The following is a 12,989-nucleotide window of genomic DNA, read 5'->3' on the forward strand; positions in this document are numbered from 1 at the left end:
CGGTAGCTAAGTAGCGCGTGACGGACATGACGATCACAATCCATGCCGACCAGACGACAGCGGTTGTGCTAAGCCAGCCCAAAATAGAGCATAATGCTTGAGTCATCATGCATCCACATTTAATCCACCCTCCAATCCACATCACTGTAAAGACCAAAGTTGAAAACAAGTCATTTAGAGTTATCGTTGTTACTAAGTAATGGTTGATTTTCTCACTCTTTTTCCGTATTTTGAATAATACAAATATGGCTACACTATTAAAAAGTAAAGTAAGTATTAATAGTACCGGAAGTTCAGCTTTTGTTAAATCGACATGACAGTGATCGCAAATCTCTGACACACTCGAATTGTTCATTGCCGTATTCCTTAAAAATTCAAATCATGCTGACTGAATTTTACGATATAATCGAAACTAGTGAAAAGTTTAAAATGAGTATTTTTTTTATATCCTTCCAACTTTCTTATGCTCTTCTCCCTATGCTGCGTTTTTCAAAATGATAAAACCAGGCATTCAGTAAATTTATGTAAAGAATGAGCAGCGTGTCATGTATTGGCGTTTCTAACAATTAAGCCGATGTGTCCTTATAATAAGAGATATATAGGTATAAAAGATCGATTTTAGATTCGTGTGAAAAACATCTCTATTTTCAATAAATATATTTACATCCTTGATTGACTGTATCAATTTTCGATTGTTCTACAAAGAGAGTATACTGATTGTCAAATATCAAATATTGTTTTGAACCTGTAAATTAATTGACAATAATAAATTATTGGCTTGAGGATATGGCTTAAAAACGGGGAAAGGCTTAGCTCTGGAAATGGTTTAATTGCAGATACAGATGAAAGGGTGTTTCTGAATCATTTAGTTACAAACAACATCAAACGAAAGGTCGAAGAACAGAAACGAAAGGTCGAAGAACAGAAACGAAAGGTCGAAGAACAGTATCTAACCATAGTTAGTGAACAGATATGGTGAGGAAAAAGACACATGGGTAGCAAAAGGAATATATAAAAACCATGAATGAAGCATGTTTTAATAAAGCAGAGATGACGAATACAGAATGTTCATATAAGAGGCAAGTGAAAACCTATATAAAAACGAAAAAACAAATTCAGAAAAAAAGATTAATGTCTTAAAAATAGTAATGTTAAAGAATTTTGGAAGATATAAAAGTCGTATACAGAGGAAAAAAATCCTCTTTATAAACTTTTATTTTTTTTATTTTTCAAAATTGTAAATTCGTCAGATTCTGACGATAGTGAAACATCTATTTCAGAATATCGAACTTGATGCATTGTCAATCGCACTGGAAGACGGACATGAACACCGTACACTAAATCCTTAAATTAAATAAAGTGGCCCTATTTCTAATAAATATACAAAATATTCCAAACATTTAAAAAACTTAACATTTAATCATAAAGTTAAGGTCGAGGTCAGATCAAACTCGTCAATCAGACATAGTTTATACACATTACAATCGATCATTCTATACACTAGTAGTTGACATAACATAAGGTAAATGTATACAATGCATGAAGCATGCTTCTACCTTATGAAATACAAAATAAAAAAAGAAGATGTGGTATGATTGCCAATGAGACAACTGTCCACAAGAGACTAGAATGACAAATATGTAACACATAAACAAACGACAACCACTGAATTACAGGCTCCTGACTTGGGACTGGCACATAAAAAATAATGTGGCGGGGTTAAACATGTTATCTGGATTCCAACCCTCCCCCTAACCATGGACAGTGGTATAACAGTACGACATAAGAACGAACAATAAAAGTCAGTCGAAAAAGGCTCAACTCCTCAGATGGACAAAAATACAAGTGGATGTTGACGGGTACTTGTACATCCCACAACAAAAAGACACAATGAACAGAAATGAGAGTACTCACAGTTATCTGACAGCTAGTTCAAAGCCACTAACAACTAATAAAAAAAAATCATGCATCTAAGACTAAACTATCAATCCGGGCACGGTTAACAACATTTACGTAAAAATTAGATGTGCTATCCAGTTTGAAATAATTTTTTTTGGTACAACCAAACTTCAAACCCAAATCTATAGAAAAATTTAGTAAAGGTTTTAAGTAATTTATGGTAACGATATCCCTGGTTTAATAATTTACCAGTAATACACAGTTCGTTAAAAAAAAAGTCACAACAGACACGGGCACAGCGAATGAGCTTTGAAATATAATATAGCAGTCCTAAGTATGAAATTGTTCAAATTATTATGGCATATTGTTATTCTAAATTATTTCCCAAAATTGATCGCCCTGAAGATCATAAAAAACATTTTATTAAAATTAAGTATGTCAATAAAGGCTTTGATTTTGTAAATATTGCCGGTATATTTAACGACCATTCTGTTAAAGAACAAATTCCGGGATATTTTGACAATACTGAGCTACCTCTTATTTGTTATATTTACAAGAAATCTACCCGGAAATTTGTGTTTAATTATAGTCAATTGTGTAAAGATGTTAATATCAGTGAAAATACACCTACTTCATGTAATTGCAGTAATTCCGAATATATTTATGGACCCATTTCCCAGGTTATAACAGGAGATCTTAACATCGTTCAAGACCGAGAGTTAAAATCATTCCTCAGTAACGGACCTAAATATCGTCCCTCGTCAATTATTAATTTGAATGAGTGTCGTAATATCATCCACGACTCACTCCATACTTACTGTATGAAATGGATAAAACGGGAAAAAGCAGACAAAAAATCTTTGGACTCTTTTTTTAATTCAGTGATGAAGATAGTTGATATACGTATTCAACATTTTAAAGAACATTTTACTATTAACAATAACCACAATAAACCTATTTCTCGTATCAAACATAAACTAAAAGAACTAGCCAAGGAATTTGTTTTTGTCCCGGCCGATAAAGCTGCTAATAATATTATTATTGTTTGACGTAAATTTTACATTGAGGTTCTGAAAAAGGAAATCACCAATTCACCAACATTCCAACTGACTCCATTTTCAGAAAATGAAATCTGTTACAAACATAAACTTTTAGCCACCGCTTTACAAGCAGAGCCAAATACAATGAAAGTCCCAACTATCTATTGGCTTCTGAAGCTACACAAAACCCCTTACAAATATAGATTTATTTCGTCTTCAAGCCATTGTTCAACTACTAAGTTGTCTATTCTTCTTACCAGCACACTTGGTACAATTAAAAACCTTATATTAAATTGTTCAAATAAGGCCTTCGAAAATAGTGGAATAAATTACTTTTGGAGTGTCAAGAACTCGTTGGAAGTACTTGATAAATTGCATGCTTATATTGGTGATTTTGAGTCTGTTCAAAGTTTTGATTTTTCTACCCTGTATACCACATTGCCTCACATTTTCATTAAGAAAAAAATCACACACCTAATTACATGGGCATTCAAAAAATCAGAATGTGAATATATATGTTCAAACTCTTTAAGGTCATTTTTTAGTAGCAATAAACAAAAAAAACTATGTTAATTGGACATGCTTTGATACTATATATGCCCTTGATTTTTTACTAGATAACATTTTTGTTCGCTTTGGGGATTCCGTATGTCGTCAGATTATCGGAATTCCAATGGGGACTAACTGTGCACCACTTATTGCGGACCTCTTTTTGTATTGTTATGAGTTACAATTTATGACAAAAATAAGCAGAGACCCATCAAAACAACATCTGATAAACAAATTTAATAATACTTTTAGATATTTGGATGATATTTTGGCTCTCAATAATGACGACTTCAGTATGTATATTAATGAAATTTATCCTGCTGAACTTACTTTAAATAAAGCTAATACTAACAATGACCACTGCCCTTTCCTCGATCTTGATATCTATATCACTAACGGAAAGCTGAATACTAAAATTTATGATAAAAGGGATGATTTTTCATTTCCTATCGTTAATTATCCGTTTTTAGATGGTGACGTTCCCTTGTCACCATCATACGGTGTTTATATATCTCAACTTGTACGATTCGCTCGTGTATGTAACAATGTTTTAGATTTTAACGAGACAAATTAGTGTATTACTGAAAAATTATAACACCAGGGTTTTCGATATCACAAACTAGTCAAAACATTTACTAAATTTTATCATCGGTATAAAGACATCATTCGTAAATATGACTCAACATGCAGACTTCTTATACGTTCAGGTATTTCACATCCAATTTTTTATGGAAATATTCTTTATAAAGCACAAAGGTGTCAGTATTCACCTCAGAAACTTACAAAACCTTTGAATAGACTTATTAAGAAGGGATATAATTACGATACTGTTGTCAAGTCATTAAAGATTGCATATTTTGGCGTTAATATTGAGTCACTGATAAGGTCTTTGCGTCGGAACTAAACACATTTATTCTAAAAACAGTTGTTGGCATGACACGGGTTATGTTCTTCTCATATATGTTATGATGTTATGATACTAAATCCCTAACGGGAAGGATTGTGCCTGATGTTCATATGATGAAATCATAATCTTTCAGTCAGTTTAATTGAAGTCTGGAGCTGGCATGTCAGTAAACTGCTAGTAGTCTGTTGTTATTTATGTATTATTGTCATTTTGTTTATTTTCTTTGGTTACATCTTCTGAAATCAGACTAGGACTTCTCTTGAACTGAATTTTAATGTGCGTATTGTTATGCGTTTACTTTTCTACATTGGTTAGAGGGGGGAGATCTCACAAACATGTTTAACCCCGCCGCATTTTTGCGCCTGTCCCAAGTCAGGAGCCTCTGGCCTTTGTTAATCTTGTATTATTTTAATTTTAGTTTCTTGTGTACAATTTGGAAATTAGTATGGCGTTCATTATCACTGAACTAGTATATATATTTGTTTAGGGGCCAGCTGAAGGACGCCTCCGGTTGCGGGAATTTCTCGCTACATTTAGGACCTGTTGGTGACCCTCTGCTGTTGATTTTATACGCCCGGGACGGGACGTATTATGGTATACCGTTGTCCGTCCGTCCGTCCGTCCGTCCGTTCGTCGTCCACACTTCGGACAATAACTCAAAAACGCTTTCACCAATTTCCATTAAACTTTGGTGAATTGTTTATATCTATTGACGTAAGCTCCCTTTCGTTTTTTTTTAATTTCAGATTTTAAGTTTTGGATTTATGGGGCTTTATTCATAAAAATGGGGGGATTTTCAACACTTTGGACAATAACTCAAAAAGGCTTCCACCAATGTCCATGAAACTTTGGTGAATTGTTTATATCTATTGATGTAAGCTCCCTTTCAATTTTTATAAATTTCAGATGTTAAGTTTTGGATTTATGGGGCTTTATTCATAAAAAAAGGGGGGATTTTTAACACTTCCGACAATAACTCAAAAAGGCTTTCACCAATTTCCATGAAACGTTGGTGAATTGTTTATATCTATTGATATAAGTTCCTTTTTAATTTTTATAAATTTCAGATTTTAAGTTTTGGATTTATGGGGCTTTATTCATAAAAAAAAAGGGGGATTTTTAACACTTCGGACAATAACTCAAAAAGGCTTTCACCAATGTCCATGAAACTTTGGTGAATTGTTTATATCTATTGATGTAAACTCCCTTTCAATTTTTATAAATTTCAGATTTTAGATTTTCTTTTTATGAATTTTTATGCATAAAAAAGGGGGAATTTTCCAATAAAAGACAAGTTAAAAGAGTAACGGGCGTATTATGCGCTAAAGCGCAGCCCTTTGTTTTATTTGGTCGGGTTGTTGTCTCTTTGACACATTCCCCATTTCCATTCTCAATTTTACCATTATACCATTTTATTCTGTACCAAGTCAGGAAATGGCAATTGTTATCTTGTAGTTCGATTCGTTTCTGTGTGCGTTTAAATCCTTGATTCACAAAATAACGTAAACTGGAATGGACAATAAGGCACGTTCAAAACACCCTTTAAATAATATTAGCAGGACGAAACAAAATTGTATCTGATTCAGTAGAATTGTATAATGCATTACTGGGAACTTTAAAACAGTCGACAGGGAAAATGAAAATAAAATATAATTATTCAGATCCCGACACATATTTTGTTTTATATTTCTCTGAAAACGAATAACGTTATATTCTATACACCATAACGTCACTGGATTTTGGTCAAATTTTAGTCCTATCGATCATCTTTGAAGCCGTTTATTTCAAAAACAAGGATGGTGACATATGAGTTTCTATACATGTATGGATTCACTATGCAATCCTGGATATTATGTTTGTTTTTTGTTTTTCTCCGTATATAAGAAAATAGCCATCCATTCGAAAATCTAAAAAGGTAAGCCGAAAAAAGGCAATTCCCCTATTTACCTAAGTAAATTTGTCGCCAAAATTGACGTTTTCCTATGAAAATTACAAAAAAACAAAAATGGTGACCCCCATTTTTTATTACATATTCCGATGTAACTCGATTCAAAGTAAAAAAAAATAGAAATCGGGAGATATGCCAATTCGGTATCGTGTTACCTTAATTTTAATTCAAATTATTTTATTTCTAATTACGGGTGAATTATTTCTAATTACGGGTGAATTATTCTATAACATTTAACAATGTGAAGGTTTTTTTTTACTCCCAAATTTTAAACGCAGTACTTATTGGTTGTTGATGATATAGACCAATGCGTTTTTTTTAATGTGAATAATCCATTTTGTTTTGGCTGACTCAGAGTTATGATTTAATTTATTTAAAAGCAGTCGCTGCATCAACAATTATGTTTTATCGTACATTGATAAAAATTTCATCAATACGCGACATTTTGATAAAACAATTTATTAACTAAAATATGAATCATTTCAGCGAAATGGCATTGTTTCCTCCAAAATTGTAATGCATTCATTAAATGAGTGTAGGGCTTCATTCCTTAAAAGAACAAAAAGTATAATTAACTATCCTTGTAAAATATTAGTTGTTATTTTAAGTATACATAATATAAATTTACTTTTGTAAAACATTCTTCTATTGTCTATACTGTCTGATTAATAATTAGATAGTCAATGTTATGATTGCTGTATACACCCACGCGAATTTAGGGCTTCTTTGTTTACATACGAATTTCTCAAACTTTTCGCTTTTTAACATCAAACAAAAAGAGTCTATATAAACCATAATCTTTACGATACGAGAAAGTTTTCAACGAAAAGTGAAATCTGTGTGTTTAGAAAGAAAATAAACCAAAGAACTACACGTAACATAAAGACATGCAAGGTATGTCTTCAGAATCTATTTTAATGTATATATTTAAAAACAAATGATGTCGAATGAATTATTGATTAATTAGTTCTCCCCCCCCCCCCCCCACCCGGGCCGTTTTTTATGTGTTTACTTTTCATATGAAATTAAGTGTGCTTTAGTTTTTAAAATGTTACAACTACTTGAAAATATAAATAAAATAAAAATAAATAGAGAAAAAAAAGCTTTTAAAAAGTTGACCTCAAATAGAAGTTTTGGTACTAGTTCCAGTGAAACATTTTACGTCTACATTGAAAATTCTACATGGTCATTTTTAATTTTCACGAAAATAATAAAATAAGTATATGTTTTTTTCAACTGAAAAAAAAACTCCAACTAAAACAATTTACGCAACAATTAATTTCTTTTTTAATGTATTTCAATCTTCATAATTAATTATATTGGACTATTGTACTAATGGAAGTAAAAACTTCCTTCATTTGCCTTTTCTCAAACCTTAAGCATTTTAACAACAAAAGCGAAAATGTTCATTCTTTATTTAAACGCAGCTACGACAAACCATAGCACTTACCCAATATAGAAATACCAGTTATGTCCATAAACGAATTATTCTGAGTACACTTAAAAACAAATTTTGAATAGAAATTATGTCAATGCCATGTTGCTTCGTGATATATATAGAAAGAAATGAGGTTTTCATATATTAATAGATTGGTGACCGTGTTTATACAAATTGTCATTATCTTAATCAACATGTCAAGTTCTAATTAGTCTCGTCTTGGTTTATCATATATTATTGGTTATCAAACAAGAATTAATATAGCCTAGCCACAAAAAAAAGTTATGCTGATTTTGAGCTTTTGCTACTTATTTAGGTGGGGAAACAACAAATGCAAAAAATAAGTAGTGAAGACAATGTCAAACACATTAATAAAATAACTTGTTGGCGTAACTATCAACACTGATCTGTGTCCACACTTATAAAAACGAATACGATACACGTCATCTCATATTATTCACATATTATCGCCTTTACTTGACGTTTTTAAAAGGATGTCTGTTTGTCATGTTTTGGAATTTTTGTCAGATTTTCAGAATCCTCTGGTTTTATCCATTTGAATGCCTTAAAAAAATTTGGCCATGAACCCCCTTTTTTCTTTTTATAAATCTTTTACATGTATAATTATAAGCCATTTGTAAAAGTCTTATAAAATCTTATTTATTTTTTCATAGTATTTGAGGACTTTAACTGGTCAATGATAAAGCTATGAAAAGTCAAGAGAGAACATTTTCCCGCCAAATTTCTAATGGCTAATATCTCGAAAACAAACACATTGACCCCTATATTTTTTTTGCATTTTTTATTCCTCAATTAATCCCCTATCAATATATACTAGTTTTATAAAAAGTTATTTATTTTGAAACTGAGCAGCGATCATCCTTAACGTCATCTCGTATATCGTCGATTTGTAATATGTCTGTCAGTGCAAATAGAAAAAAAGGCTATTACAACGACAGCAAACCGGATTTATTAATATTTATTTGTGTCCTGCCAATATTATTATCACAAGAACCATAACTGACGAAAAGTGAAAGTGAAAATTGTCAATATCAAATCTGACCTCAATTTTGTCATCAGTATCAACATATTAAAATTTGAAATGCTTAGGTTGAAAGGTTCATGAGTAAATGCAACAACATGAATGGCAACGCCATTTTTCGATCGTTAAAGAACCATAACTCTTGAACGATAAAAGTCAAAATCGTCATTATTGAACTTGACCTCCATTTTGTCATCAGTAATTAACACTATATTAACATTTGAAAGGCTTTGGATGAACAGTTCGTGAGTAAATGCACGGACACGACTGGAATAGTCATTTTTCAATCTTTCAAGAACCATAACTCTTGAACGGTAAAAGTCAAAATCGTCATTATTGTACTTGACCTCCATTTTGTCATCAGTAACAACATATTAAAATTTGGGAAGCTTTGGTTGAACGGTTCATGTGTCAATGCACGGACACGACTGGAAATGCCATTTTTTCAATCTTCCAAGAACCATTACTACTGAACAGTTGAAGTCAAAATCGTCGTTATTGAACTTGACCTTCATTTTGTTGTCAGTAACAATATATTAAAATTTTAAAAGCTTTGGAAGAACGGTTCATGAGTAAATGCACGGACAACATTTGGTTGCCGGCCGCCCGCCGTACATCCCCAAATCAATAACCGACATTTTTGTCAAAAAATCCGGTTAAAAATTAAAACGAAAATAAACTTTAAAAAATGCCGATTCTTTTTCTTCTACTTTAAAAATAAGGGCTTTTTCTTTAAAATTCTCGTGCAAATGATATTGCTTTTACATATGATTAAAAGATTTCTCGATGCTGTACTTCGTTAATTTCTGTAATTGTACAGTACTGTATTATTTGGTTTATTGTTATGATGTCACATACCCTTTCTGTACAAAACGTTTTTTTTTAACGAAATCTTTAAAATATATTTCTAATCGCAGAAAATGTACAACTTTTATTGTAAAAGCTTAATTCCTATTAATTTATGATAAATGTCGCGAATAAGTTTTTTAATGAAAGTGTCCAATGATAATTTTTTTTTTATATATAAAAAAAAAGATGTGGTATGATTGCCAATAAGACAACTCTCAACAAGAAACCAAATGACACAGAAATTAAAAAAAATATATTTATAGGTCACCGTACCGTAAAAACTAAAAGGGCCCTAAATGACAAATGTAAACAATTCAAAAGAGAAAATAACGGCCTAATGTATGTACCAAAATGAACGAAAAACAAATATGTCACACATCAACAAACGACAACCACTAAATTACAGACTCCTGACTTAAGACAGACACATACCCCCACCGCCCTCATAAGTCAGTGGTGGCTGAATAATGATATTTATCAAAACTCATAAATCAAAACAAACTGACAACGCCTGGCTAAAAATGAAAAAGACAAACAGACAAACAATAGAACACATGACACAACATAGAAAACTTAAAAATAAACAACACGAACCCAACCAAAAACTGGTGATACCAAGTGCTCCGGAAGGGTAAGCAGATCCTTCTCCACATTTGGCACCCGTCTAATAGTTTTTATCATCAGATTCACCAGTTCTTATAATTTGTGCGTTGTATGCTGTTTTTTCAAACTAGACCATATGCAAACATGTTTTTTAATTGCGACTCTCAATTTTTACCGTTTCCTCAAAGTTTACCAGCAATGTAGCTGTCTTATATTTGACCAATATTACTGTAACATTTTTAAATACTCCTCAAATTAATAATATGCAAATCCTTTGAAATTTCAATAGCAAAATTGCTACAAGTGCCTATGTGTAAAGACACTGAAGACATGGGTATTTCTTTATTCATACCCGGATGTCTAATTGCTCCGAAATAACGAGCCATTAAAACATAACAGTAATAACCAAAGATACTGATATGTAAATTAAATTGAGAATGGAAATGGGGAATGTGTCAAAGAGACAACAATCCGAACCTAGAAAAAACAACAACAGAAGGTCACAAACAGGTTTTCAATGTAAAATCTACTGTCATTTCAATGACAAAAATGTTAGCACAGTTTGCGAGACTCTCTATAACTATGCAATTAAGGTTGCGACATGTTAGCACTAGTGGTGAAGCACATAGTCACATCCTTTTATGAGCGCAACAAGTTAGCACTAGTGGTGAAGCACATAGTCACATCTTTTTTTATCGGGGTTTTTGGTGCTCAATCTTTTGTTTTCTGGCATTCTTAATAGATTGTTGTGTTGTTTTGTCTCTTTTAATATTTTTACTTGTTGTCATGGTGTAGTTTATATCATTGTAATTAGCCCACCTTCGAATCGAAAGAAGGTGACAATATTCTTCGGTTTGTCCTGCCTCCTGTCGGATAATGTTGATGTTTAATTCTTCAGTTCCAAATAACAAAACAATAGGTCCAGTTAGACCCAGAAAAAGAGTAATTAAAAAAAGCGTAAAACTATGTCATAGCGTTAGTGGAAAAAAATCGTAACTTGAGCAATTCTAAGCGATTTTCATCTTTAATGTTTGACAAATGTAAACGAAACGACACTTTATGCATTAAAGATGATTCAATTTTCAATTTGTATAACATTTTCATAATGTAATTTCTTTTTTTTTTTTTAGGATCCATGGATTTTTCGAACAACAATACCACTATGTGTAATCACTTTTTAATTGATGACTTTAATCCATTGTACAACAAAGAATGGTCGCCGACGTTTCAACACAAGAGCCAATCTAAGAACGACATCCCGTCTTCTGCAGGGCCAGTCATTCTTCAAATACCACGGAGCAATGGCTTCAAAGACAATGACTTCTTTCTATCGCCAATGGAAACGTCGCCTGGTTCTGACAAGACTTGTAATGGTGATTTCCAAAATATTCTCCAAGACGCGTTCATTTCTATGGAAACGGAGACCAGCGATCATAAATTACCCACAACACAACACCAATACCAAAAAGACATTAACGAATTGTTTCAACTCTAAAAAGATAACCGGTCCTAACGCAATCGGTGACGTCACCAAAGATCTGATCTTCATTGACCCGCCAGTTTTATCTACTGAAGAGTTTTCATATTTCATTGTTGTTCAGCAATCCTCTGTTTCGAATTGTGACCACCACGTGTTCGAAGACAAACGACCATCCAGAAAGTGTTTGTTCCAACCACCAACATCATGCAAAGACAATGAATCTGACTTCTTCGAAGGTTTTAGACCAGTTTAGTAGACTCTTTACGGACTTAATATGATATTGCATGTACATGTTTATCATTTCTTAATGTTCTTTGTTTTGGTGTACCCTTTTGACATTAATATATTGGCTCATATCATTATGAATTTTAAATATACTATAGTATGCTAAAAAGGTTTATAAACTGGCAAAATGGCTGTAGTTGGCAGATCATATTTGTTATTGGTCTATTGCTTTTTAAAACAATAATAAGGCTAATAATTCGCTCGTTTTGATTATTTTGCATTGTTCATATCTGTGGCCTTTCAATGTTTCATATGATAGCTTGCTAACTTACAAACAACAAGAGTGCACACACTGAAATGTCTCGCCTCTTTTTTTCTTTCTTACCATTGATATTATGTTGATAGTTCTCAAATAAAAAGGTTTGCTACAACCATCAGTGAAACTTAACATGATTCAAGAAAATGAGATTAAGGTCATATAAACCAAACGAGAATTACATGGACACCTTACAATCATTCAATACAATAAATGAAGTTGACCTATAGCTTATTGTCTAAGAAACAGACTTAACCAAGAAAACAAAACATTTGCCAATGAACCATAAAAATTAGTTCAAGGTCAGATGAACCATGCAACACAGACATGTACAGCTTACAGTCCTTCCATGCAACAAATATAGTTGACCTATTGGTCCGAGAACACAATTAATTCGTAGTGCATTTCTTTTAGAACATAAATGAAAATAAAAAAAATCCCACCTGCGCTTTCTCAAAGAAACTTTTACAGTGTGTTGTACTACTTTTGGGACAAATTATATCAAAATTATAGAAAACTTCATCGCCTCAAACTCAAAATATGGACAATTTTATGTTTAGGGCGTCTTGAAATCTTTTGACAGCTTCCGAAGTGCTCATTTTCAACCTTTTTCAACTGGACCAAATCACTACTTTGCTTTAAAATTCTGGACCCTAATTTTTTTACAGTGTAATTTTACCCCCCTATTTGCAA

At 32.3% G+C, this 12,989-nt stretch overlaps 1 protein-coding gene across 1 annotated transcript; it reads left to right on the forward strand.

The window, feature by feature from the left end:
• The first annotated feature begins 7,138 nt into the window (after positions 1–7,138).
• Positions 7,139–12,320, forward strand: LOC134684046 (uncharacterized). The gene is made up of 2 exons (XM_063543338.1): positions 7,139–7,237; positions 11,406–12,320. Exons 1-2 carry the CDS (start codon positions 7,231–7,233, stop codon positions 11,768–11,770), a joined length of 372 nt encoding a protein of 123 aa, XP_063399408.1. The 5' UTR covers positions 7,139–7,230; the 3' UTR covers positions 11,771–12,320.
• The last annotated feature ends 669 nt before the right edge of the window (positions 12,321–12,989 follow it).

This window comes from Mytilus trossulus, chromosome 9 (assembly GCF_036588685.1).
Source record: "Mytilus trossulus isolate FHL-02 chromosome 9, PNRI_Mtr1.1.1.hap1, whole genome shotgun sequence".
Classification (NCBI taxonomy): Eukaryota; Metazoa; Mollusca; class Bivalvia; order Mytilida; family Mytilidae; genus Mytilus; species Mytilus trossulus.